Here is a 27,925-nt window from a genome sequence, read left to right on the forward strand (position 1 = left end):
AGCTGTTTCTTAATGGGCTGCTCCTGCTCCTTCCTCTCCTCTCTGTGCCAGCACCTGTTTTGATCCCACTGCAAGCTGATTTTCAGGGAGTTAAACCATCAAATCTGCTTGCTGCCTTTTCCAGGGCAGGTTTTTGCTAGTTTAGCTCAATGAACTTGCTCATTGTACAGTCAGGAGATGCAGTGTTGGCAGGAACAGGACTGACTGTTCCAGTGTTACCTGTTAGAACGGTGCAGCTCATGGCAAAATCATTGATGCTGCATTTTAGAAATGGTGCACCTTAATCTGCCTTTCTTAGCAGATGAGGGTTATGATCCACGTAAATTATCACAAGTGTTGTCCTTTATTGCCAAAATTCTTCTACTACATTCTGCTGTGTGTGAATCATCTTTGCTTTTTTTTTCACAGAGACAGATGTCATACAAAGTGCAAGTATTCATTTTTCGTAATCAAAGTTAGTTAGTCACTAATCAAGTTAGTGATACTGCTAGCTGTCCGTGCTATATACCTCTAGCTACACATTGTTGTCATCACTGACTTTGCACATAGCAGAAATAACACTCCTAGTTCTGATATGCTGCATACTGTTGCAGTCTGAGGAACAGATAGGGGAGAGAGGTGCTCATATAATGTTATGAAGTTGGGGGCATCCTGTGTAGTATTATTCCAGGAAAATGTATTTCACATCAGTGACTAAGCATGAAAAGCAGAAGGCCATCCCCATGGAAATGCTTGCTAACAGACACACAGTGTAACAGCAACAGCGTCTTACAATCTGTAAGAGGAACAAGTGGAAGGCAGGACTCAAAGCTGCATGGGATTGCAGGTAATATTTCAGGATAATGGCAGCAAAAGAATCATGCTGTCCTTGGCTAACTTGACATAACCATAATTGTAAGCTAACACTTGTGTGTTAAGCCAAGTGATGCAGCAGTGCACAAACTGCAACCTCAGTCTGTATTAGAAATTTATCAGATGTATCTTCAAGTTCCAGATTTCTTGTTGGAACAATCTATTGCCTTTACTGTATCATCCTGAAACCAAGCTGTGACAGAAGTCTACAGCAAAACAGAAACTAGGCTCAGCTCTTTACTCAGCTCATTATGCACTTGACTCCAAATGAGAAAACAAATAGATCAGGTGCTGCTTGTGTAATTTTTTCCTCTTATTCCCTGCTCTTCAGGGGTGAGAGAGAAATGCCTCTTCCTGCAAGACTCAGCTTGCTCCTGTGCCTGCTTGGAACACAAATGCAATGCAGTTTTTCATTTGTTACGCATTATATAAAATGAGGAGCATGATGGTTGTGTCTCGCACATCATCTGAGCTTTAATTACAGCCTTGTGCAATGTAACATCGTGAGAACACAGGTTTGTTTGTGCTTTTATTGCATTTGCAAAATAGCTTCCAGATGAAGGAGCTCAATTGAATTTTAACATTCCGCACTAGTAGTGACGCCATTGCCCATCTTCCTCGCAGACCAGTGGCTTCAGCGTACACGTATCCGCCAGCTAGCCTCTGACGGACGTCTCGGCAGCCCAGGCGCATACATGAGCTGGGGTCTTGCTCTTCCTGGGTGAGGAAAGGCCTGGCTGCAGGGTGGGCGGCAGCAACGGGGCTGGGGTCCAGCCCGCCTCACCCCCGGCCTCCTCCACAGGCTGGGAAATGCCAAGAGCCTCTTGCGCCGATGAAGCGCGGCGAGGGCCCGGCCGGGCCCGACAGCACCCCGCAGGCTTCCTGCCAGTCCGAGGCGCGGCCGGGCCCTGCTGTAGCACAGCAGCGGTCCGGGCCACGGCGCCAGCTGTAAGTGGGCTCGGCTGGGGGCCGGTGACGGCGCCCCGGGCCGAGCAGGCGCCGCCGGCGCCGAGGCCGCGCCGGGCGCCGCCTCCCCGCGCTGACCTAGATTCTCCGGGGGGAATGGGCCGGGCAGCCGCTCGGCCAATCGCCGCGCCGCGCCGGCGTCACGTGGGGCCCCGATGACGTGCCGCGCCACCTCCATTTTGCGCCGCGGCACGGAGGTGAGCTCGGCAGTCGGGAGCGAGCCGCCGCCGCCACAGAGGGAGGAGGAGGAGGAGGAGGCTGCCCGCTCGCCGAGCACAGACTTCGCCGCGCGCCCGCCCGGCTCGGCCCGCACCGAGACCGCCGCAGCCCAGGTTCGTGGCGGGCCGCTGGCCCTCGCGCTGCGCGGCCGAGCCCGGGGACCTCCCTGTGCGGCAGCGGCGGGGGAGCAGGGTCCGGGGAGCCGTGGGCTGAGGGCTCGCTGGGGCCTGGAGCACCGCGGCTCTGCAGCGCGCCAGCCTCCGCCCGGCTCGCCTGGGCGGCGGTCGGTTTCACCGGCTGATCGTGTTGAAGTAGTGGGCGCCATTGGCGTCGCTGTTGGGCGCGGCTCGGGCCGCCATTTTGTGGCAGCGCAATGGCGTTCGCTTTTCTTCCCCTGGTTGTTGGAGGGCTCGGCGCATGCGCAGCCGGCTGCCAGCGGCGGGGTGGGCGGAGCTGGGCGGCTGCGCGTGAGGGGCGGGACTACGGCAGCAGCGCCCGGTTCCCATTGGCGCAGAGTAGGGCGGGCACCACCTGTCCCGTTCCCATTGGCGTGGAGCCGGGGGCGAGGCGAGGCGGGGCCGCGGGCGTGCTGCGGACTGCGGCAGGGCGCGCGGCTGCGCGGGACGGGGGCGTGCTGAGTCACCGGGCTGGGGGCAGGCGGCGGGCCGCGGGGCTCACAGGTGTCTCCCGCAGCGAGCTCCGCGTCCGCGACCATGAGCGGCTGCCGTGTCTTCATCGGGAGGCTGAACCCAGCCGCCAGGGAGAAGGATGTGGAGAGGTTCTTCAAGGGATACGGCCGCATCCGGGACATCGATTTGAAGAGGGGGTTTGGGTTTGTGGTGAGTGCGCCCCTCTGTAGGGCCTCAGGGCTTCTGTCCGGTCACTAAGATCTCAGCATGTGATGTAGGAGAAAATACGCTTTAAAAGAATGCTCTTAATGTTTTTGCATTAGAATAGCATGTAGCAAGTCAGTTCGACAATTCCTTGATGCTTATGCATCAGTATTTTAAAGGTCTGTTTCTTTTTTGCTGTGGTGATGTTGCAGGAATTCGAGGATCCAAGGGATGCAGATGATGCTGTCTATGAGCTCGATGGAAAAGAGCTTTGCAGTGAGAGGTAAGCTAACCTATTCTACGTGTTACTTAAAATTGGCTTTCTTATTTTACGTATTTAAGTTACATTTTGTTATCAGCAGTGCTAAAACTCCACAATAGGCATATTTCTAAATGGCTATTGGGGAGTGTTAAAAGATGCATAGTTTTGTTTCTCTTTTTTCCTCTCTAGGGTTACAATTGAGCATGCAAGGGCACGCTCTAGGGGTAGAGGCAGAGGAAGGTACTCTGACCGTTTTAGTAGCCGACGTCCACGTAGTGACAGGAGGTATGTATAACAGAACTGACGTGGGGGAAAATGGTTTCATGTGATTGAAGAACTCGAATGAAATGCCAAAAGGAACTATATGCTTTTTTTTGAGTCATTTGATGTGACAGTAAGATAGGATAGTGAGAATTGTGAAGCTGCTTAGATATGTTAGCCTCTTCTATCTTTGCGTGATTTTTTTTTTCCCCTTAGTTAAACCAATGTAAAGGAAACTGTCTTAACTACAGTAGGTTTTTTTAATCCCCCCTCCCAATTACTTAATGCCTATCCTACATTACTGAAGGTATTATGTAGTTGATCTGTAATGCTGATGCCAGTTATTGGTACTGTTTCTGTTGATACTGAAATGCAGTTACGTTTTAATTACTACTAAAAGTCATACTTGTTTATTCCTGAACAGAAATGCCCCACCTGTAAGAACAGAAAATCGCCTCATAGTAGAAAATTTATCTTCCCGAGTCAGCTGGCAGGTTTGTTAACACACGATTAACTATTTTGACTTCATTTAATGGGTATGTAATGTAATAATTTTGTAAATTATTTAATTAAAATTAAACTTAATTTATTAAAATGTTTATGTAATTAATGTAATGTTAAATAATATAATTTAAATATTTTTAATGAAAAACTAGTTTTAAATTTAATTTATTATAATAAATGTATATATATATATATATGAGGAAATATATTTATTTTTTTTCTTGTTTTTTAAATCAATTTTAACCACATATTAAACCCTTTATTTGCCAGCCTATCTGTGTCGTTGGCCTTATGACGAGGAGTGCCTGTGGGTTATCCTAATCGTTCTGTCTTGGTCACTCTTGGTTGGGCCTGGTTGACTTTCCAGTCAGCTGCTACAGTGTCAGTTGGCCACCTCTAGATCTGTGTTTGCCGGTCTAGACGTAATCGATGCACTCCTTAAGGTGCCACATTGCAGCGATCCCAGAGCGTTAACGAGATCTGATTCCTAAGTTGAGAGCTGTTCTTCCTGTAACGCTTCCGAATAAGAGATCCTGGTCGAAAAGAGTTGAAAGATACGAAATTAGGTGGTCGTTGGAATCCTGATCGCAGTAAAGTGGTCCTTGGTAACTTCAAGCATAGAAAATGTCTGGATCCGTCAATAGTCTCCTAATAGGGAGGGCAGTGCGATTAATGGCTTCCATCGACTGGGTAGTGTTCGTCAAGTGGGTGGCGAAGAGCCAGTCGGGCATAAATCATGACGGTATCTCCGGTCGCTTAATGCAGTTTGCTGCTTGGCTAGCCTAGGGAAATGTTAATAAAGGTAAAGTAAACTATATTTTTAATGACATATGGGGCACAAAATAATTGGTGTTATGTAAATGTAATTCTGTATCTATACCTATATATACATATATATAACATAATATATAAACCTTGTAATGTAAATGAAGACTGATATAGTACAAAAATGTGTGGGTAGTATTTTGCACTCAGTCCAGTATATATATCTATATGAATGTATTTTATATATATTAAATATAATCTTTATAGACTAATATTTTCTGTAATGTTAAATGAGACTTTATTGGCATTTTGCTTAAAGCAATTTGCTTTTTTTCATTTATTTCGTGCCCTGATACAGATAATTCAATTTTGATAGAATACAAGTATGGCAATTGCCATGTTTGTAATTTATCTAACATCTTCTTTTTCAGTAGTCATAATTTTATTTAGTTTTAAAAAAATTGTGTAAATATATAAATATTAATTTCACTTCTTTGTATAACATAACTGGTCTTGTGTTAGGATCTCAAAGACTTCATGAGACAAGCTGGGGAAGTAACCTTTGCAGATGCACACAGACCTAAGCTAAATGAAGGGTAAGCATCTAAAACGCTCTCTCAAAAACCGTAGAGTAGTATTTGCAGATATTACATAAATATTTGAAGAATTTGTCTCATTTAGTTCTCAGCAGTTACTAGATGGTTTAATTTAGCTATGTTCTGAAAGTATGTCCTCTCCCATTTGGGGAAGGAAATCCTGCAACTTGTGATTGTGTTTATGATGTGGGATGACTGTATCAGAGAGTGGTGTGCATGCCTAGTGGGTGGTGGTGGTTTTGTATTTTGTTCCCTCAGGGTCTGTTTTGCCATGTCATCAAACTGTTGTTTGTAACAGCTGTTTTTTTTTTTTTTTTTTTTTTTTTTTGTGTTTAATTTCTCTAGGGTGGTTGAGTTCGCCTCTTACAGTGATTTAAAGAATGCTATTGAAAAGCTTTCTGGTAAAGAAATTAATGGAAGGAAAATAAAACTAATTGAAGGCAGCAAAAGACACAGGTATGTATTTCTAATCTGTGAAATAATGCTAAAATACTCAGAAAGCTTTGAAGTCAGTGACAAGAAAAAGCTCACTGGAGACTAGTGAATTGTCTGGTTATTGTAGTGGTCTGTGATGTTTTGTTGCTAACAGTGATGCTTATTATTTCCTCAGTAGGTCCAGAAGCAGGTCACGATCCCGTAGCAGAAGTTCATCCGGTTCTCGTAGCCGTTCCCGTTCCCGAAGCCGCAAGTCTTACAGCAGGTCAAGGAGTAGGAGCCGTAGCAAGTCTCGATCAGTTAGTAGATCTCCAATGCCAGAGAAGAGCCAGAAACGTGGCTCTTCCAGTAGATCTAAATCCCCAGCATCTGTGGATCGGCAGAGGTCTAGATCGAGGTCCAGATCTGTTGATAGTGGCAACTGAACTATAAGTAACTTGCCCTGGGGGCCCTTTTTTAAACCATACTTGCTAAAACTTGTGGTAAGTATGTGACTTTCTGTGGGGAAGGGTTTGGACAGGGAGGGGGGAGGGGGAACTTTGTAGATGTGGACCATGGGGAGGGAGGGTTATTGACTAATTGTATTAAATGTTTTTTGATAACCCTTTTCTTGGTCACATTTTTGTGAATGTCTGAAGTGTATAGTTTGTGTATATTGGCAGAGCTCTTTATAACTAAAGCAGATAACTTTTTTTTTTTTGTACTCAAAAAAGAAGTTACTTAAACACTTTAATTCCCAGTATATTCAACTGTGAATAGCAATTCAGGATATTAGTTTAATATCTCAAATTAAACTAATGGCTTTAGGCATCTAAGAGCTCTACATGTGCTGTACATAAAGCTTTATTTCAGAGGGTATTTTTTTGTGCTTTTGAACCATTGTTTCAGTTACAGGTCAGCAGATTAAGTGCTGGTCAATATTGGTAATAAAACTTTATTTTGAAAGCTTTTCATTTAATATGACTTGCACTACACTGAGAAAACGCCCGTTTCACTGCCCTGTGGTAATAGTATTCTATAAAGCACCCTACTTCTTGATACTCTAGAATTAAATAGCTCAAATAAAATACAAAGAAGAAACCTGTCTCTGAATCTGGTGTGTTCTTACTGTTAATAAAGCGTTTATAACTGCCTCATGCAGTTAAATGGTGGTAGAAGGTCTCTTAAAGATAAAGTGATAGTAAAATTGTGGAGTATTGTGGGTGGCGGTGGTGGTTGGGGTGAAGACCTTCCCATTAAATACATCATACTAAAAACTTGAATTTTACTGTCTTCAGAGAACTGAGCAGTTAGCTTGTTCAGGAAGCTGCCTGGGTGAGACTACTTTGGTATAGTCGCAGTATGGCTGTCCTTAGCTCTTATCTTAATGGACATTTATGTTTGGAAATAAGAAACCTGATAGCAGGGTTCCCCTTACTGTGATAGTTGATGGTAGAAAAGATGAATCACATATGCTTTAGTTACTGCTCAGAGAATAAGCCTGTAATGTCAGAGATGAATGCAGTTGTCATAGTGTGCCTGCACTTACAAACCAGTGCAGTGCTTTCTGATTACTGTTGCCTCTTGAGATCTAAGCTCACCTTTTGTTCTTCCCTCCAACTTCAATGTAGAGTCACTACTTGTAATTCTCATAGCATCTCCTGAGCTCCAGCTGCTGCCCTCTACTGTTTTCCAGGTATTTAAACAAGTTGTAAGCTTACAGCTGTGTCTAGACAGTCCAGATAATGGCTGTGTTCCCCAAAAGGGCAGTAGGACTTGAAAAGGAGACTTTGTGAGATCGCTGCACTACCTGCTTACAGAAGACTCCAGAAGTTTTTGGCTTAGTAAGATCTTACTCTTTTTCCCAGAACAAATGTGGAGTTTGTATGTAGTGAAGGGCATATTTAAATTATTTCATACTTGAATTAACTCATTTTGAACACACAACATAGGAGGCTGGAGTTTGCTTTGTGTTCGTTGCTACTGAGATGGTTTATTAGACTTGGCAGATATGAACACTGTTTCCAAGTATAACAGAAGAATCTGACAAGTGAGCATCTTGGAAGACTTCCATGCTACCATTGACTTAAGGGAATTTTGAATGATGGCATTCCACTTTCTTGAGGCAAACTTCTGAGGAGTAGCAGGAGGTGATTTTCACTGTGTTCTGAAGGAAGAAATGCTGAGTTTCAGTAATTTGTCGGAGGAGATGCGTTCTGCACCAAAACCACCTTTGGTTTTAGGTTTTTTACTAGAATACTGTGACAGTAAGATCTGTTAATTGCAACTGTGCCTGTGTAGCTGTGTAATATAATTCTGTATTCTCCCTAGCTTTGCTAGAATAAAATAGTCTCAAGTTTGAGACAATTCTCTCAACACCACTGAATACTTACCAGCAAGATACAGGAAAAGGGTTTATTCCCCTCCAAGTCTTAGTTCCAGTTCAAACTAATTCTAAAAAGTGAAAGCAGGTGTAGATACAATGATTTTATAGGCATTAGTTCCCATTTTGGTGGGGGAGAAGGGATTTTTGAGTTAGGGAATGGGAGTACTGTAGCAATGTTGTCCTGCATTTCCATATTCTGGTGTCTCGCATGTTTATGCCTTGCAGCAAACCTTTACAAGCCAAGTGTTTCTCAAATCCTCATATGGGTCACAAGGGAGGTCCTTAGAATTTAATCTAAAACTGAAGTAACAAATGTGCTTTTGTTTACAAATCTAATTCAGTAATTCAGTGAAATGTTTAAGAAGATCCTTGGAACCTAGGATGGACCTTGGATCAGATTTTTAGCAAGGGAAAGAGGTAGTTCAGCTCAGAGCTGGCTGTTGTCTTGTGGGTGTCCCCCGCCCCAACAGGCCCTGTCGGCTTTTTTTCTCTGCTGTTTCAGAGCTGCTGCTTTCTTACTAGCTTCTATCGTAATGACCAGAAAAATTTGGGGGCTTGTGATGAATCTGTGTGTTGATGTGGCGCTGTATTAAGCTAGAGGATGTACCTGCAAGCAAGAGTACTGAGGAGAGCTATTCAGGTTGATGTGCAGTTAGTCTGGATTATTTTTAGTCAGCCTTGGTAAGTAGGCAGTTGCTCTCAGGCTAGTAGGTCAGATGGTTGGTCATCATCTCAGGAAACGTGGAAGAGGAGGTTTTTAGCTCTAAAGAAGGCATTGAAACTTGCCCAGAATGTCAGGTTACCTGCTCTATCTCAATTATTTGATCCTTTCTGGCTTGCTTGAATGATTATGGGCCGTGCAAGTGGGACTGACCTGCTGGAAAGCAGCTCTGCAGAGAAGGACCTGGGAGTGCTGGTGGATGACAGATTGACCATGAGCCAGCAGTGTGCCCTTGTGGCCAAGAAGGCTGATGGTCTCCAGGGGTGCATTAGGAAGAGTGTTGCCAGCAGGTCGAGGGAGGTGATCCTGCCCCTCTACTCAGCCCCGCTGAGGCGTCATCTTGAGTACTGCATCCAGTTCTGGGCTCCCCAGTACAAGAGAGACATGGAGCTACTGGAGGGAGTCCAGCGCAGGGCTACAAAGATGATCAGAGGGCTGCAGCACCTGCCCTACGAGGAACGGCTGCGAGAACTGGGCCTGTTTAGCCTGGGGAAGAGAAGACGGGGGATCTTATCAATGTGTACAAGTACCTGAAGGGAGGATGTCAAGGGGATGGGGTTGGGCTCTTTTTGGTAGTGCCATATGACAGGACAAGAGTCAATGGGCAGAAACTGAAACCTGAATACGAGGAAGAACTTCTTTACTGTGAGAATGACAGAGTGCTGGACCAGGTTGCCCAGAGAGGTTGTGGAGTCTCCTGCTCTGGAGATACTCAAAACCCACCTGGATGCGGTCCTGTCCAATGTGCTCCAGGTGACTCTGCTTGATGAGCATGAGGGTTGGACTAGATGATCTCCAGAGGTCCCTTCAAACCTCAACTATGGCTCCAGGTACAATCCAGATGAGTGAAGGCACCTTATCACTGGAAAGGGGTGGTATTTCAGACATATCACTCCCTTGTATTTAGCAAAACAAGAATAATTCTGAGTTGTTTTCTGCTCCAGAAGCAGCTCTTGTGAATCCTGTTTCTAAAACAACTCATCACAGGCAGCCTGAATAGATTTTTGCATTTGTGGGCTAGCTGCCGTGATGCTTGACTTCTGGGTGGGCTGTAATCTTAGAACGCATTGCTAGGCTTTGTGTTACTGAGGTTTATGTTGGCTTGTCAAAAATGATTCTACAGATGATACTGTGGTACCTATATTTGCGCATCAGGTTACAGCAGTTACGACAGAAGCTTTATTAAGTGTAGATTCTCATTACAGTCCTATTTATTCTTTAAGCTGCATTACCTCAGGTTACAATGTGTACTTAGCACATTTAAAGTCCTAATGCCTGTCCTCCAACATAGTCATCTCTGTAGTGTTACATAAATAGCAAGACGATGTCATTAAAATATGGTGTAGTTAGTCGACTGGCTCATATAAAGGAAGATATGTTCAGGGCTTGCGTAGAGCTTGCTGGGCCCAAACTCTGCACACTAATGCAGGTTACATGGCTGTGTTGTGAGTTTTTGCGGTCTCTGCTGTGTAGACACGATACACGGTACAATACTTGAGTTCTTGGAAAATGGAAATGACCAGCAGTCCATGGGTTCTCTAAATGGGACATCGATCTCAGTTTGTGGATGCGGCACTGAGAAAGTTTCACACTTCATTTTTGGTCTCTACTAGAGAAATTATATTGAGTTTCAGGGATGTCTTTAGGAGTGGCCTCCAATGTTTGCCAGTAAGAGAATTATAAAAAAATGAACTTAGGAAAAGGAATTGATGCTGGAAATGATTTTTCATATAATGATTCATATAGGCAAAGGTGGGAGCAATTACTTGGGAATGTGGCAGAGACCACTAAACCATCTCAAATGAAAAGGGCTATCTGTAGGTTGTCATGGATGAATCCATATCTGAGCCTGGAAGTCTCCCTTATGGTGACGGTGGGGAGAAGGTAAGGAGGGTAGGGGGTGAGGATAGCTCTACAGGAGATCCCTTTCTCTGGTTTAAAATGAGCATATAGTACAGGTTTTACACGCAACTGTGGGAGACCTGTAAACCTTCTGCGGAAGGTAGAGCTTGAGAGGTTTGTGGTAGCAAATGTTGCACAATATTTCTATACTGTTTTCTTAGTTTCCTACTATTTCTGCAAGATCTTGATACTGGTTTTATTTCCTGGGCGATGTCTGTGTCTTCAGTGATAGCTGTGCAGGTCATTTTTGCTGCATCTACAGGAAAAAAATTCTAATGAGAATGAACAGTTCTGAACTCAGGTAGTGGAAAGCACAGCTGTAGCACAGCTAACATTTGTTGTTGCTAGGTGATAAAAGGAACCTGATGTCTTATCCAAATTCTTCAGCCATTTTGTTTCCTGTCATTTCATGAATCTACCTGGGAAGCTACCCTTTTTGCAGCAGGCTTATGAGTCTCCTCCGTGGTTGTTCCCAATATCATCTACTTTGCACTGAAGATGTGCCTGAGGATCAAAATTGAGTGTTTTTTTAATGCATAATATGAAGCACTTGTGATCATTCACCTATAGTTGTAAAATAGAGCAAAATGTTCTTATAACAGCCCGTGATGCTGCTCAGCTGCTTCTCTGCATCCCAGGTGACTGGAGATGGTGGCTAGAGGCAAGGCTAGGGTAGCTGGCAGAGGATCTGATTCAGCAGTTCATTTTCCAGCCATCTTTACAAAGACTCAGCTGGACTTTGATGTTATGAACTTGTTGAAGCAGTAGAAGCGTCTGCCTCACATCTGTACTGATTATATATATAGATGTATATATATATAATATTTTTAATTAAGCTGAGTTTGTTTGTGTACCTCTAGCAGCAGCAGATCTAAATGCCTCCTCCTTCTAGCTATAGTATTTGGTAGAAGTTCTGTTTATTTCCTCCTCCTTCCACTTTCAAAAGTGATGCCCTCAGTGAATCCTCTTCAGCTAGCAGTGAAGCCAGGATTTGCTGCATCAGAGAGTATCTAATGTTCTCTTGGAGTTTTAGATAAATGTGTGACTATCCTTTGCATGCGTTCAGTACAAATCATAGCTTTTTGAATGTGCTGTGGTTCAAGCACAGGACTCTGAAAACCTGTGAGCGTTGATAGCATAGGTAATGTATTGTATTACAAAACACTATTGATATAAGAAGCAATTTCTAATGTCTTCAGTTACCTCTGATTTTTTGCTGGTGATTTGTTTAGCCTGTATATTGTATATGGTAACTTTGACTGAAAGGGCAACTGAATTCTGCCTCTAGAAAGCAATGGTTCATTGGCAATTGTTTATAAGTATATATGGTTGGGAATGGAAAACTTTGGAAATACAGGAATAAAAGTGCACTTGCCATTTGGTTTTGTTATTCTATCATGGATCCTGAAGACCAGAATGAGCAGAAGGCCCTCTCCAAGCTGGAATATCAAGTAGAGAAGTGGGAAGAAGTACAGGTGACCAATGACTTCTGGGGCAAAGGTGACCTTGAGTAGAGTAGAGCAAAGTTGTACGTTCTGGCAGCCAGTTTCCATGCACACTGTCCGCCTGCACCTGAGGGAGGAAGAGGTAAACCTAGACATGTATTAAAGATTTGATCTATTTCTAAGCAACTTAAAATTAACACTGCCCACCTTGCTGTTTCAATACTTCATGCATTTGCTTGTGGTAAAAGCTGCTTTATCAAGAAGAAATACTGGGAGCCCTAGAAAGGAGATTCACTTTGTGCTTCCTCGGTTATGTGCGGAGGCAGCACTATAAATGTGGACTTCCTGCTTAACAATGTTTTGGAGGCCTTGTATTGTGCTCCTCTGGGAGACTCAGGGAAGGAACCTGGTTCTGGGGTAAAAAGAGGAGTCTAAGATGTGATGACAAAAAGTGAATAGAAAATAGTGAGGGCTAGGGGGCTTATCTGGATTAGGCAGGGTGAGAAAGGGAAGGAGTGAGTTTTATATGCAGGGCTAAGGGTTTCTGTTTTGAGTTCCTGGGGCTTCAGCTGAATGCACTGATTAATTTGATGTAATTATCATCAGAGGAATAATTTTGTCCCTTGAGGTTCAGTCTCTGTTGGCATTACCTAATTCTTTTTTCCCCTACTTTTTGTTTGGCACAGTTCATTCTCCTCTTTCTCCTAATTCACTGCTGAAAACCGAGGCTGGTAATATATACTTTATGGGTGGCTAGTGACCTTAAGTCAAACCATCCTCACCTTGTCCAGTGAGCTTGCATAATGGACTTCCACCCCTCTTGTGGTGATCAGGTACATGCTCTAGAGAAATGTTTCCTCCCCACTCTTTGCTGAGCCAAGCAGGAAGCAGAGATTGAATTCATTTCTCTCCTCATTCACAGTGTAAGAGTATTGCAGTTTGCAGTGTATCTGCTCATACTTACAGAGCTCGTTCTGGGAGACTACAGTCAGTGTTCATTTTATGAAAGCACCTCCTTGCTGAAATCGATGTATTCAATATTGCTCTGTATACCAGAGCTCCCGTTATTCTATATTTATTCTGGCAAGGAGGGGAGTGGAAGAACATACCGATCATTAAGCTTGAAGACTGCAGAGAGAATGTAGCCCAGCAGGAATCCAATAAAAGGCATCAAGGCAGAAGATACCAGGAGCGCTGGTGAGAAAGTGGCCGTGATACTGCTTCCAACATTGTTGACAGACAGAACGATTATTGCAACAGATGATAGCAGAAGCGCAGCGATCCCTGTCTAAAATGAAAGTGTTCAAGACATGGACAAAACAAAAATCCTCATCAAAAAGAGTCTCAACTGTTGGAAGCAGCTATGTCCCCTTCCACCTATCACATACGTAAGTATATAGTGAGAGATCCACTGTGGTGCATAGGTGCCTTTTATGGACTTAAATGTTAGCAAGTAATCAAGAAGAGACTAATGCTGTTAGACGTTTCAGCTTCCTTAGCAATCTTGAGGTGTTACCTAGAGAGACCTTAAATAACAATCTTTTTGGCACATCCCAAGATGACACATGCAAAAGCCTGACCAGTATTTTTTGATGTTTGCTCCACCAGCCACTTGTTTCTCAGGCAGAATGACTATATGTCACTCTGCCCAGGTCTCTGTTGGTTGAGTATGACATAGCTTTCACCTAAGGTAGTTGGGGAGGAAACTGTTATTGACAGGTAGAACCTGCCTACAGCAGGCATGCAATGTGGTAACTGTGTTTTCAGGTCATGTAGTTCAGACCATCAGCAGATGAAGTACCTAGGTAATTTTGGGAGGCAGAATACCTAACTCTCGTGCCTCTCCCTCCACTTGGAGTCCAGTTTAGACGGAGTTCTCTGGCTGTTTATTTATAGCAACTGTACCCCTTCCCTCTTCTGGAGAAGAGAAATACAAAGATGGTGTTAGCAGAAAGGAAAAAGAGCCAACAGTCAGCTGGGACAGTATAGGTTGCCTTCTTGCTGAATACCTCTTTTAGAAATCTGGTCATCACTTCCATATGCTTAGTAAAGGAACCTATGAAGAGCTATGGTCCTTCTACAACTGCTCTAGGCTCAGTCCTGGGTTCCCATGCTTCTTAGAGTTTGGCTACTTCTAAAACCATTTTATCAGGTGTATGGGTCCTGGCACCCAAAGGTTTGTGCCGTTTTTTCTGATGACATGGAGGCTTAATGAAAAGCTATGAAAAACAGGTTTGCAAAGTTGTTAGCAGCTCCCTGGGTACTGCTGTTGAAGCTGTTGAGTTAGGCAGTGTTTACCTGGTTCTCCAGATTTCCCTTTTGCTGTTTAAATGCTAGATGTAGAAAGAGTGTAGGGAGATGATTGCAGGCTTAAACAGGTGTTTAGTGATCTAGTGGATTTGGCTGGATAGGTATCTCATTACTCTAAGTAGAAGCTTTGGCAGTTTGTCTTTTGCCTAGTGTTAGAGCTCTGACAGCAGCAGGGAGATTTTTTTGTATCTTAGGTCTGCTTGGTTACAGTTTTTAGTGCTGCTTGTAGCAGTAGAAAATAAAGTTAAAACTGAAGTTAACAGAAGAGAACAAAGCAGGAGGTTGCTGACAAAACGCTGCCCATCCAGTAGAGGTTGAGGACCTCTCTATCGGCAAATACTGTTTAAGGACTAAAGTGATGGTTTTGAGTACTGTGCTCGGCCTTCTCATTGGTTTGTGGCATGCCTTAAACAGGTTAATTTCTCTATACCTCTAGTTTTGTGAGCTTCCTTGAGAGCCTTGGCTGAAAGGTGACTGGCACAGGATACTTCTTACCTTGATGACAAAGCCAGTGTACTGTGGTTTCTTCTCATTCAAGATGATGCCAATGGCACAGGGAATTAGCATAAGGACCAGGGAGGTGATTATTCCTTTGTATGGCACCTTGCCCTCCAGATCACCCTCATATAGTCCTCCAGAATAAAGGTACAGAAGCAGAGGCATTAGTCCAATTGCCAGGACTGTTGAACATGTGGTCATTACAATGCTGAGCAGAAGAAAGAACCTTTCAGTAAAAGAATAACAACTTTTGTGGAATATGCTCATTTTCTTACTAACCTGGATACATGATTTTAATCTAAAACTTTACCTTGCTCCTTCCAGTCTGTCACTGACCTTTTCTCAACATTACTCTCAGGTTGTAGAAGGATTTAATATGAATAGAGATGGAGGAAGAGAAGTTCTAATATAAGCTCAGAAAGGAACTTTGTTACAGGTATTTCAGAAATTTCAGGTATTTTGTATTTCAGAAATTCAGAAATGCCAAAGCTGTTAGTACTTCTGCCTGGATATCACTATGGTTTATTGGAATGAGAGCCACTTCTAGTTCTACATTTCTCATGGATGCAGCTTCTTCAGACAACACTCTCAGTCTATGTGCAATGGCAGCTAATCTCCAACTATATCAGTAACTGGCATGGTGGAGAAATGAGGTGACATTAGGCATATATACTACTGTATAGAGGTGGAAAAAGTGCTCCAGTACCCATCTCGTCAAGAGTGACTTACCTTGCATACTTCATAGAAAGCTATAAATTCCATTTTAATGTAAAGCAGGGACAAATTGGTTTGAGCAATATGTGCTTTAAAAATATTCTAGACTTAACATTTCAGTCTTTGTTTAGCTTCTTGAGGACTGCTAATGTTGATTAAACTAGCTTCTGAACTGATCATACAGCTATACTGGCCTGGACAATGTATATGTGCTCAATTTTCCTTACCTGAGGTTCATATCTCCTTTCAGTGCCAGGCTAAAGATGTTTGAGAGGTTTCCACCCGGACAACAGCCACAGATGAGGATGGCCAGGGATTCTATAGTACCTAGCTGGAAGAGCTTGGCCAAAAGAAATGCTGTCAAAGGCATTACACCATATTGAGCCATTACAGCAATTGCTACCCCTTTGGGTTTCCTGAGGTGAGTTGTGATCTTGGTTATCTCCATCGTGCACCCCAGAGATACCATGATGATGAAGAGGACCACAATAAGGATCGCATTCAGGGCTTTGTCTGAGGCCTGCTGGCCAAATGCAAATGGTGGTGCAGCGCTGGTCAAAGAAGTGCTCTGATTGCAACCTGGACTCCAAGGCTCTGGGCTCTCAAAGTCTCCCTTGGTCTTATTCATCCTGCTGAAGAGTTTAGAGGTCCCTTCTTCCGTAAGTGGCTGGCAAGGTAAGGAAGGAATTGATTCAGAAATCCAAATAAAATTCAGTAAATACAAGCAAAACATGAGCTCTTTTCCTGCCTGTGGTCTGCATCTTCCCTTCTTCAGGCTACCACTCTTATTTAGCAGCTGTTGAAGCTGAAGTCTGTTTTGAGGGATTGTGTTGATTATTGTTTATGCTTTTTGGAAACTCCTTGCCTAGGATATTGAAGCATTCTCCTTGTATATAGAATCACAACAAACTATCTCTGCTACTCACATTGTCGATCAACAGAACGTCACAAAGCCCAGTTTCTATCTGAATTTCATAACAATGAAACATGAACCCTGCTCACTTTAGTAATACTTCGTGTAGCTTGCCTATACTTCCACTCTGGTCTCTTGCCTCTTCAGGGTCTCTTCTCACCATGTGTGAACAAGGGCATAGCCAGTGAAAATGAGAGGGAGGCTCATTTAAAATCAATGGAGAGAGACACTTCATACAAGGCAAAGTGAACCAGAACTCTTGGCCATGAAATATCTCTACAGGCAATGTTTAAAAATATTATACATCCCAGGTACTTTCTTTTTAAGAAGACTTAGAAAATCCTTATGCTCCTGGCCATAAGTCAATCTCTCAACAGGAAGGCTAGGAAGAAACTACATCTATGGCCAAGTAGTTTCTCTGCTAAACTGTTAGGGGCTTTCATGTCTCTCTTACTGACGCAGTAAGTATCCTTATCAAAGCCAGGATATGGACAGAGACACGCACTGTTTGACACTGCCTAGCAATTTTTTGGTTGCACAAGAATGTATTCTCTAAGCTTCACCAATGTTCAAAATATTATTCCTGCCTTGGTGTCGAGGCGAGGTTCTGCGTGGGAGGAGCCCCCGCACAGCTCCTACAGTGCAAAGCAATGCTCGCTGCATACTGTGCACAGTGCACGTGCAAAGGCTGCATGGTGCAGCCTGAGGTACCTTGCACCGTCATCCAGTGAGCAGTGCAGGCATGGCCCAAGCTCTCCGAGCAAGGTCAAGCAGATGGTTTTAGCCATCTCTCTGCCCCAACTGGTACTTACCTTCTGCTTTCAATGCAAAGTTTCGTGTCACAGCGTGGCTGAAGGTCTCTGGTGAGCAAGGAAATAGAAGAGGGGCAACTTGCATGGAGGCAGGAAGAGGGACCAAAGAGGTGGCTATCAAAGATCGTTCATCCAACAGCTGCAGAAGCTGAAGAGACCCTTTCTGCTCCCCCTTGCTGCTTCCTGTCACCTGGCTGTACAGCAGGACATGCTTCACTGCATGCACTATGCTAGGGAACAGCATGCTGCCTGCCCCATCCACAGATGCTGTGCTCCCTGACTCCTCTACAGGCTTTGCATTCATTTAGAGAACAATTTGACTGGAGCCCACCACCAGGGTCAGATGTGGAGCTCTACGGAAGCACCCAAACCCAGACACATTAAACTAGAGTGAAAAAAGTACTGTTACCTTAAAGGCCTGTGAATACAGCTTTAGGAGGTTTCAGTAAGATTACTTGCTGCTCTATCCATTCCTAGTTGAAATTGGTGAGCAGTAATACTCTTCAGTCCTCCTGATTCAAGAAGATCTTTTTCCCTTGGCAAAATTTTGTCCTCTGCTTGCAGAACATAAGCCTATGTCTAGAAGAGTCTTTTAGACAGTGAAATTCTCTGAGTATGTGTTGTTGTAGGGCTGCTAACTTTTTCCTTCTGGCACAGAATTAGGAAAGGATTTTAACTAGAGGAGGGGGGGAGTTGCTGCAGTATGGCTAGACTTTAATCCTTTGCTAAAGAGCATTATAATTCTGTTCTGCTTGTTTCAGTAATGTATTCATCATTTCTATTCATGTCAGAGCTCAGCGGGCAGCAACCCTTCCAGCCCAGCTGCTCTCGAAGCATTAGTGGATACAGGCAGGATTGTCGGAGCTTTTCTTCCTGGTCCTTGCTTGCTCTTGTTTAGTTGGGAACTTTGTCTTCTAGGCTGGATGCCACGCAGGAAAAGCAGCAACAGCAGCTCTTGAGCCCAGCACATGCATCCCCAATTGGGCTGGGGAGGAGCGGGGCCCAGAGCCCCGTGGGAGGGAGGCAAAGGCAGCAGGACAGAACTACACCAAGAATTCTGCATTTGTCTCCATGTCTGTGCCTGCCAGTTTCTCATGTACCCTTTGAATGCTCCACTGTTTGTTTGGACCGTGCTGCTCATGCTGGGAGAGATGCACTCTCCCCATAATATGCAGGCAATGTTTTGAGACAGATGATAATGTGTAGCCTCATTTCTGGAGTCCTGCCTAAGCAAGTGGGAAGAGGTGCCCTGAAGTCCAGCAAGTATTTTATTTTTCTTTAGGCAAATACAAGATTTCGAGGCACAAATAAATGCCATTAGAGTAGCACATGGTCAAAGCCCATAAGAATTGGTGAAAAAAAAAAAATGCATGAGCAAAGTCTGTGGCAATTCCTTCTGCATTTTTCTCCCTCCTTTCAGTTTTATTCCAAAAGAGCCTCAAACTTTCTAAGGAAATGTTTGTTTCCACTGTGTTTGACTATGCCTTTTAACCACACACTGATTTTTGTCAGAAGATGCAAGAAGAGTCAAGTCCAACAATTAATTTGCTTATAAAATGTCTGCCTCTACAGCCCACGGAATTCCCCCAGAAAGGTCAGTACCGTGCAGGATTTTACAAAGGCAATATTATTGTCTCTCCTCATTTGCTCATTTGTCTTTGCAGGACTACAGAAGAATGTTTCAAGTTCCTCATAATTAAAAAAAAAAAAAAAAAAAAAAAAAAAAAAGCCTGCCAATTTTATGCTCTTTAGAAGTTCCTGCTAGGTCCCAGTAGCTAAAACAGGACATGCTAGAGGAACCAAGAGAGAGAATCCCTGGGAGAAATGGAATAAATTATGATCCCTGTTTTTCCCCGATTTATGCTGGGGATGTCCAGTCATTTTATACAGGTACTAGGGCTGAGTGTCTGTGTTCAGACATGGCCAAACGTCTCAGCTCTGAAAGAGCTGCTCGTGGAGGCCGGAGCTGGGTCGGGCTGAGGATCGTGGCTGGAGGAACCTGCCGGCTGCGGACCTGGGGCTGCCTGGGAGCTGTCTGCGGGCAGCTTGCCCCGTGGGGACAGCCGTGATGCTGAGGGGTGGCAGGGCTGAGGGCAGGCGCTGCCTGGGCCACCACTCTGCTCCTCCTCCCTAGGGAAGCAGGACGGCTCTTCTGCAGAGGGCTGAGGACACCTGGCTAGCTTCATCCTGAGACAATATAGGCTTCTTCTTTACTTTGACCATTTCTTGGACTCCATCTTTAAAAGGTAAGTTTCTGACTGTTCCCTAAACGTTTTCCCTTTTTTTCGCTTTTAGTTCAAATATACCCAAGCAGCTTTCCCCGCCTTGCGCGAAGGTCCGTGTCCTTACGCTCTATAACGCTACGGAACTTGGCGAGAGGTCCTGCACAGCTCCACCACTGGAGGGCAGTGGTTGCATGCCAAGGGCCAGACCGAGGCTAAAAGACTTCATAAAATAGTAGGTCTTCCTGTAGGGGCAATCTCTTAGATCTTTTTTATAAACTCGGATGCTCCCAAATTCAAAGACACTGTCTAACATAGTGTGTATCACAGGATGCTTAATAAGCCCAAAGCATTAAAGGAGGGATTGAAAATAATTTGGTATAAGTCTGCAAACTTCTTGTTAGTGCTCAAAAGTGTTGTGGTCTTTATTTTTAAAGACACCAAAAGAGTCAGTCAAAATACAACTTCATAAATTTACTAGATAAACATGAAGTGGTTCATGTGCCTACTTTAACAGTGGGGAGCTGAGTTTTCAGTTTGCAGCTAGGACTGTAATTTCTTTTGTGTTTTTATGGAATTTAACACAACGGAGCTCACCCTAGTTGTTGCCTGAAGGCCATACTTTAGCAGACATACCCAGCACAACTGGCAGTGACTTGATGTGTGCCAGATTTCATGCTAAGTTGACACACAATCCAAAACAAGACCTTGACATCTGGTGCCCATGTTTCACTCAGGTAAGGTTTTCTCGCTGCACAGTTATGCTGGAACAATCAATTTGCTCCTTTTGCTTGTGTGTTTTTGAGGCAACTGGCTCTCTCGTGCTTGCCTCTCCTGCCCCTTTCCCTGGTGTGCAGTGGAAGATGCTTTTCCTCCTATTTCAGCAGATTGGTCTTACCCGCAGGCCTGGCTGCAGCTGCGATGCGGTGGTCGTGGTGTGCCTTTACTGGCACACTCTGTCCTGGGTACCGACACACATGTTTCTTTTCCTCCCACAGCAGGAAATCTGCCTGTGCTTTCTCTTCATTTTTGCTTTGCGCTGTCCTGGATGATAACAGAAATGTCCTCCCTAGCCTTGTTTATATTCTTCTATCTTCTTTTTTTCTCCCCCTAGTTGTTCAGCATTGTCTGACTGCTCATGAGGATCCTGGTAGCAGGTCAGTACCCATCTTACTTAGATGAAGCCAGGGGTGTAAAAGCTACCCTGAGGCAGGGTTACCACTGCAGCCAGGCCCAGGTGGCTGGCACTGTGCTGAGGTGGCTCTCGGCGGCTTCAAGAGGGACGCTTCCACAGGGACAACTGCTCTTCATCAGGGCTTGCTCCCATTGTGGCTCCCTGAGGCCAGTTTTTCTCCTATCTGTGTTTTCCATCTCTGTCATCATCGGAGGATGCAACCTATCTGGCCTCACCACTGAACTCCTGGTACACTTAGGTCTTCAAAACAGAGCCATAATTCTTGTCCAGTGACCCCTGTCATAACTAAAGCAGAATCTAACCTGGTTTTGTGCCTCCCCTTTAGCCTTTTGAGCTCTGAATGCAGTGGTTACCCTGGGTTTATATTTCAATGTATGGGGGTAGGTTTCCAAGCTGTGTGACTAGCAGCTGTTGCCTGTGGTTTGGTCTGGCTTGTCCGAAGGAAAATTGTGTGTTTAGGGTGGCATTTAGATTTGTTTACGTCTGATACCATTCTGATAGATGGAAGGAAATGAGAACAAATGGAACAGACTTGTCTTGACAGGCAAACTAGTCACCACTTGGCTTGAAGTAGTTCAGATGGACTGCAATGTACAGTGGGTCAGGGCAGTTGCGGTCCGATGCCAGGGTGAGGGCAGCCCTCTCCTCTCCTTTCCCCCATGTTGGGTCCTGCTGTGTGGCCATGCCTCTGCGTTGAGTGCTGTGTTGAGCCAGCTCTGTGCTGGAGGGTGGCCACATGGACTGTCACAGGGAAAGGACAGGTCTGCAGCAAGTCCTTGGAGCAGGACAGACCTGCAGGATGAGGGGTGGCTGGAAAGCAACCTCCAGCCCTCGTCATTTCAGCAGCTCTTGCTGGAAGCCTGCAGCAGGGTCAAAAGCTCCTCTGGTGCTACCATGGGAGCAGCTGAACCCCTGAGACTGCAGCAGGGGAGCAGGAATAAGGGGCTTCAGATGCTTACGTGCCTCTGCCCCTGTTTCCCCAGCTCAGCTGTGCCTGTGTGAAGAGGGATTGCTGCACACTGTGCAGAACAGCAGCATCAGTTTATAAAAATCAGCTTGCAGAATGATTCACTTGTCTTCCTATCACAGGCACAGAGACAGTGAAAGAAAGACAGGGCAGGACTGAGTCCTGGGTGCAGCCCTGGCTGGTGGCCGGGATGGTGATGCCCTTGGCTGCCACCGCCTCCTGCGTCGGCACAATGCCGCTGTAGCCTCTTGCAGGTGCCCTGACGTGCCAGAGATGGATGATGGTGCAACACGTGATTCACTAACCAGCTGTTTGCTGTGTGGCATCCCCAGAATGGATCACCCAATTGCCGTGGCTCTGCGGTGGGGCGGCCAGGATCGTGTGCCGATGCTTTCCCGGTGGCTGGCTTTGCCATGGCTGTGCCCTAGTCTTCCACCGCTGGGCATTTGTGGGCTCTCTGCCTTGGCAATACAAGTCTCTTAGCAGTTCTGAGTGCAGTGAGAAGCCAAAGTTGTTTATATTTATTCAGATCCCATTTAGCATCCATCAGGCTTAAAATTCCATGACTACCCTCTTCTACCATTTTGTTTGATAGGAAAATAATTAATTCTGCAATTAAGTTCTGCCCAGAACAAATGATGTAAGAGCACTCCGTATGGGCTAAATTAGTGCCTGCTGAGACACAGCGCCAGCATCTGTCTGGTTTAGTGACACTTCTTTTAAACACTCAGAGGAGGGTACAATACATCCCCCTGTGATTTTACTGATGGCTTAATTTTAAACGGCGGCCCACAGAACACTTGGAAGTGTTAGCCTGAGCATGTTTCAGTTGGTTAGCAGTGAAAAATGAACTTACGCCTATGCCTCTTTTCCATTTTAGGGAAATCATTTTAAATTTGAGCTTGCTGGTCAGGTGGGCTTTGCTTATGCCTCAAGCAATAACGGGAACTGTGAAGAAATAAAAAAGCCACTCCACAGACTGAGGCATACTATAGGCATTGAGACGAAAATGGTGATAAAATATCCTCAAATTTCAATGTTACCTCTTCCTCCTAATTTCTATAATGAGTCTTCCCTTCGGTATTATGAGGTGATGAAAGGCCTTGCTTCCAGCGTGCTGACTCATGGAGAAGGGCCCCTTCCCATCCTTCCTGTGATGTTACTACTCTAAGGAATTTTACATTGTTCTGATTCTGCAGAAGGGCAATTTTTGCAGTCAGTAAATGCGGGCTGCAGAGTATTTCTGACCGCTGAAATAGCAGCTCACTTTTCTCTGGAGGGTCAGCAGCAGCTAGTGCGGCACGCTGGTAAGTGGCAAAGGCTCTATTTTTCCTTGGCTGGAACCAGTGTGCAGTCTGGGGCAGAAAGCTCCTTGCTGACTGGTGATGTGTGTGGCAAGAGGAGCCACACTGTGTGGGGCAGCACTGAGTTACCAGCTTTGAGAGGAGATTCCAGCTTTGCCACCCATACCCGTGGGAAGGGTGTCTGCATGTTGCTGAAGTGGGTTGACTTAAAGTGCAGATGCATGGGTGGGAGGGAATTTCAAAGAAGCAGGGTGTAGGAAGGATATTCGTTTTAGTGATATTTATTTTTCCCAATGGGAAAAGAGATACTGTTTATCATCTGTTGCAGTCACTTGTTAACTCCATAGTTAGTAATCTACTTAATCTTGACTTTGGTTTCCTCAGGCACCAGATGTAAAAGACAGCTTCATAAATATTTGACAGTTTAAGCTGCCTTGGAAGTTTGGTAGAATGCTGTTGGCAGACCAGGAGCTTCCTTACGTCTATATGCGATCCATATAGCTCTGATTTTTGCTCTTAATTTTACATGAGAAGCAAACCCTGCCTGCTGTTTTTCTGACCTATGGAGGGTTGTGATCTGTAAAGGAAATGTTGCATTTTCTCTGGATTAGATGGCAAATCTTTATGGTACAAGCTCAGGACATTCGATCGGGGTGGCAGAAGGTTTCCTAATCCCTTGCCCAGCTTCCAGTGATGGAGCCCTTAAGCTTGTGAGGTAAGTGAGTTTAATCCATATGAAGTTCATATTGTAACGATTTTATTGGGGTAGATTGTGTTTAAATTCTAGCTCTGTAGCTTTAAACTGCTCAGTGACATGAATTAGTCCTTCTTTCTCCTTGATGAATATACAGATTTAATAAAGGAGACAGCTAGGAAAACAGGAAGTAAGAAACAAGGTAATCAAGAGTAGACAAGGATTAATGAAAGAATCTATGGCTCTTACTCAAACCCCAGGGGAGAACAAGGATGCCTCTGAAAAGGCAGACTCATCGCTCACTCTTTTCCCCTCCCACTGCCCCTCAAGTACTCATCTGAAGGGGAGCGAAATTGCCTTGATAAGAGAGAGAAATCTCCATGTCAAGGGGAAGGCATGGTAACTACATGCAGACTGCCAAGGTTTAATCTTAGCAATAAGTTCCCAGTGGCTGTGTGGGAAACTCCTGAAAGGCGTGTAAGAGCCTGACTGTGTAGAGGAGATTTACTCTGAAGTGATGTGCTCCAACAGCAGCGCAGTAGGGTTGGCCTTGCCTCTCCAACTCAGTGCCTTCATGTGAAGGGTCAGTGGGACAGCTGGGGAGTTTTCCCATGCAGCTTGCACGCAGCACTGTGGGAGAGTAGCCCACACTCCTCCTACACGGGTTGCCAGCAAAGCCTGGTGCTAACAGGTCTCTGTGGATGCTCTACTCCACTACTCTGTGGACCGCTGTGATGTCCTCAGCCACCATCTTTCCCAGCACATCAGGCTACATAGAGCGCCCCGACTCCTGCTGAATGTCAGATAGAGTGTTTTTGTCTTCCACTTCGTATTTCTTCATCTTGCAGCTTCCTTGAGACTAGGGAAAAAAAAAGATAGCAAAGGACTAAGAAAAATATATTGGGTGTCCTGGTTACAAAAGCTGAGCCCTCCAGCACACCTAGTTTTAGCAGCAAGTCTTTGATGGTTCTAGCTGTCCCCAGTGGTATACTGTGACAGGCCACAATACTCCGAAGAGCTCTGGGAAAGCTGGTGAGGACCCTTTGTAACTCTGCCAAACAGATCACAGGACATTTGCCACACTGTATTTTGTCTGATAGGAAGAACAACAGTTTGGCTGGCCTATTGTCTCAGAGACAGGCTAAAACTAGTTGATAGACCATCTGTCTTCCAGCTCTCTAGGCCCACTAAAGCTGGAGATGTGCTGTTTCTTCCAAGAAGATGCTCTCCAGTGCTTGTTTGTACAAAGCCATGCTTTCTCCTTGTCCTGCTGGGACACCCCCACCACAGCTCTCTGAGCCCCACCTTTGACTTCTTTATGCTAACCCATAACAGAAAGCTTTATACACTCAATCTCTTCTAGGCTTAATAGAGAGGAAGGTCAGCAATGCTTGCAACAACTGACCCCTGAGAAAGCCTTTCTCCTGCACCAACAATTTCATATGCTTTCTCTGCCCCCATCAGAAATGTGGGGCTCCAGGGGCAGAGCAGACTCTAGGGATGCTGCCTCGAGAGAGTGGGGTGTGTGCTTATCACTTCTTTCTGACGGATGAAAGCGGCACTGCTTCCCTGCATGCCACAAACACACTGTGGCTGGTCTGCCAGGCCGCTGAGGTGGCAGCAGAATCACCACGAGAGTTGAAATAGGTAAGCGAATGACGTGATATTGCAGGGTTAGAGGGAGAGAGAGATGCAGTAATATAAACTAGGATCAGCTGTGGCAATACGAGGCAAAAAGTGCATATCCAAACGTGCCCAGAATTGGAGGAGTGGCCACAGCAGAAACGAAGTTTGGGTCTTTCCTGTTATTATGGTGGGACTCCGTAAGCTCTGCCCCACATTTTTGCTGTGCACAGTTCTGATTGTCATGCTGAAACAAGAACAGGCTGAAATCCAAAGAGTCTTACATAGCCGTAGTGCAAGGCTTCCTGCCCCAGTGCCCTGCAAACCCCCACCAGCACCCTGGCACCTTCTTTTCACAAGGCTCCCCCACTGCCAGGGCTTTGCTCTCCCAGCTAGGAAGCTGCTGCTCTTCAGCACACCTTAAGGCCAGGCCGTCAGAAAGCGGCATTCAGCCACAAGACTGCCTGAAGCGTTCTCCCCTACAAAAACATAAAAAAAAAAAAAAAAAAAAAAAGCTTCCACTTTTGTGGCAGCTGCAGAAAGGCCGGTGTGCCAGCCCAGCTCCTGGTGCAGCACACGGAGCTGTGCCAGCCTGGAGCAGTGCCGGGAGGGGGCACAGGAGACAGCAATGCCTTTGCAAGCAGCCCGGCAGCTGAAACCTGCAATCTGAAACCATATCCTAAGGCATGTTTGAAGTCTGGCCATTCCTGGGTCAGTCCTGGGCTATTGGCCAAGCTGTCACACGAACAGCAATCAATCAGTGGAGTAATAATAAATAAACACTAGGTGTAAAGAAATACTTGGATACCCTCACTTGTTTGTGTACAGTACAAACTTTTTGAGTGTTCAGTGACATGGTTATGTCACTGCTTCTTATTTTAGATTTTGGAGGACATTTGCTCTTTTTTCCCTACATCTGTTCTGTTTTTCTTGAACTGATACACATTATGATAGGATTCTAGCTCAAACTGAAGGGGCAGGACATACAGGGGGTTATGGTGCTCATTTACTGAATGGGACCCGTTTCCTTGTTTTGCCCTTGGTGCAGGACACAGACATGCGAATTTCTGCCTCTGTCCCAGCTCTATAGGCAGGCACTAAAGGCACATTTTGCTTCCTGGTGGCGTGGTGAGGATAAAGACCCTGGAGGACAGGAAGCATCTGATACTAAGCTTTGCTGTGCCTTGAAGCAGTGATGGGAAAGCTAGGAGCACAGTGTGACCGGCTCTGGGGGTGTCCTTCAGTCCAAGAGGTCTCAGGGTCCCCAGCATCCTGGGAGCTGGTATGCACCATCCTGCTAACATCTCTGCCTGAACTGAGTTGTTGGCCTTTCTGCAGATGGACCATGACAACTGCATGTGGACTGTTGAAAAAAATTTGCTTACCTTTGCCCATTACCATCCATCTTCACCTTTTCCAGCTCTCTAGGCCCACTTGAGCTGAACTTCCCCTGAGACAGCGCTTATGGGTGGCTGGTTCACAGTTTGTGTGCCAGGAAACCTGCATTCCTGTGGCTGCCAACCCCACTTCTGCTTACTTGCTGGTGAGTTCAAAAGCTGGATGAACTTGGGCCTGCTTTATCACATGCATTTTTATCACTCATTTAGCAATTGCTCTACTATATTAAAGCCATAAGACATATCCATCCTCTTTCCTGTCTCTGAAACTGGCCATAGTGAATTATTTTGAAAACTGAGGAAAGTGAATCCTTAGCCAACAGTTATGGAATAATCTGCTGGTGGAAGAAACTTCTTCCTGCTCCCGTTAATAGACATGTAGGTTATATGCTGGTGCCTATCAAACCCTGTTGGATCCTCTGATTATTCAAATGGATTCCTTGTCCTCCCATATGTTCTGCTGCATTTCTGGGCTGAAGGAAATCTGGTGGCTTTGAGTTCCACAGATGAACCAGGTGCTGTTATCTTTTTGTTACTGCTGCTCCTGCCATGACCCCGCTGTGCTAGGTCTTGTCCAAGGACCCAGGCAACAGTGAGCCAAATCCACTAATGCAATGCTTTTGTCTAGCTTTAATTACAGTAGAAGGGCACAGTTATTAGGAACGTACTTTCATTTCCATTTGTTCATTCTGACAGCAAACAAAGGAAGTCACTGTCTCTACAGGAGGCTGCTTCAGGAAGTTTTTTGGTAAATATACCTAAAGAGATCAGTGCAAAAGAGCATAGCACATCCTTTTACAGGCAGTAATCAATAACCAGATTGTAACAAGCCAGAGCCTTTCAAGAGGCTTGATAGTGAGTCTACACTCAGACTGGCCTTTAATCTTGGAGGATCGCTGAGTGCTTTACAGACTGGTACATTTATCACACTTCGTCTGCACCTGTAAGATAGGAATCCCCAGAAAGATGTATGGCAGCTCTCTCAGCAGTTTGGGAAATGAACAAAGTTAGTTGGATGGCACTCAGCTGCCCCTTTTTGGCAATAAGTTTCTGTTCTCCAAAGGCAGCGTGGATCAAGCTAAAGACTGGAGGTCAAGTCTGGATTTGACCTTGGATAATATTTCCCAAGTTTCTCTGCTCCATAAACAGC

The 27,925-nt window shown here is 45.1% G+C and overlaps 2 protein-coding genes across 4 annotated transcripts; one reads left to right on the top strand and one right to left on the bottom strand.

The window, feature by feature from the left end:
* The first annotated feature begins 1,978 nt into the window (after positions 1–1,978).
* On the top strand, positions 1,979–6,215 carry SRSF5 (serine and arginine rich splicing factor 5). Of its 3 annotated transcripts, none has more exons than XM_062577178.1 (8): positions 1,985–2,150; positions 2,731–2,876; positions 3,083–3,153; positions 3,322–3,417; positions 3,818–3,887; positions 5,185–5,258; positions 5,604–5,714; positions 5,872–6,215. In XM_062577178.1, exons 2-8 carry the CDS (start codon positions 2,751–2,753, stop codon positions 6,116–6,118), a joined length of 795 nt encoding a protein of 264 aa, XP_062433162.1. In that variant the 5' UTR covers positions 1,985–2,150; positions 2,731–2,750; the 3' UTR covers positions 6,119–6,215. The 3 variants fall into 3 exon arrangements, with proteins under 3 accessions (XP_062433163.1, XP_062433162.1, XP_062433161.1); XM_062577177.1 differs by having other exon boundaries at positions 1,987–2,150; positions 5,869–6,215; XM_062577179.1 differs by lacking the exons at positions 5,185–5,258; positions 5,604–5,714; positions 5,872–6,215 and adding an exon at positions 4,168–5,178 and having other exon boundaries at positions 1,979–2,150.
* Positions 6,216–10,740: 4,525 nt separating this feature from the next.
* Positions 10,741–16,276, bottom strand: SLC10A1 (solute carrier family 10 member 1). Its single transcript, XM_062576245.1, has 5 exons — positions 15,876–16,276; positions 14,932–15,181; positions 13,236–13,414; positions 12,057–12,253; positions 10,741–10,937 (listed from the first exon to the last, which is right to left on the bottom strand). Exons 1-5 carry the CDS (start codon positions 16,274–16,276, stop codon positions 10,741–10,743), a joined length of 1,224 nt encoding a protein of 407 aa, XP_062432229.1.
* Positions 16,277–27,925: the final 11,649 nt, after the last annotated feature.

Source organism: Rhea pennata, chromosome 5 (genome assembly GCF_028389875.1).
Source record: "Rhea pennata isolate bPtePen1 chromosome 5, bPtePen1.pri, whole genome shotgun sequence".
Classification (NCBI taxonomy): domain Eukaryota; kingdom Metazoa; phylum Chordata; class Aves; order Rheiformes; family Rheidae; genus Rhea; species Rhea pennata.

What these genes read in the sequence shown, in the direction of transcription:
- SRSF5 (XM_062577177.1), top strand. Translation starts at nt 2,751, where the DNA reads ATGAGCGGCTGCCGTGTCTTCATCGGGAGGCTGAACCCAGCCGCCAGG. An exon ending in CGTCCACGTAGTGACAGGAG is followed by an intron (nt 3,418 to 3,817) that starts GTATGTATAACA and finishes ATTCCTGAACAG; the next exon opens with AAATGCCCCACCTGTAAGAA. An exon ending in AGACCTAAGCTAAATGAAGG is followed by an intron (nt 5,259 to 5,603) that starts GTAAGCATCTAA and finishes TAATTTCTCTAG; the next exon opens with GGTGGTTGAGTTCGCCTCTT.
- SLC10A1 (XM_062576245.1), bottom strand. Translation starts at nt 16,276, where the DNA reads ATGAATAAGACCAAGGGAGACTTTGAGAGCCCAGAGCCTTGGAGTCCA. An exon ending in ACACTGGCTTTGTCATCAAG is followed by an intron (nt 13,415 to 14,931) that starts GTAAGAAGTATC and finishes CTTTCATTTTAG; the next exon opens with ACAGGGATCGCTGCGCTTCT. An exon ending in TAGAATAACAAAACCAAATG is followed by an intron (nt 10,938 to 12,056) that starts GCAAGTGCACTT and finishes TTTTTCCTGTAG; the next exon opens with ATGCAGCAAAAATGACCTGC.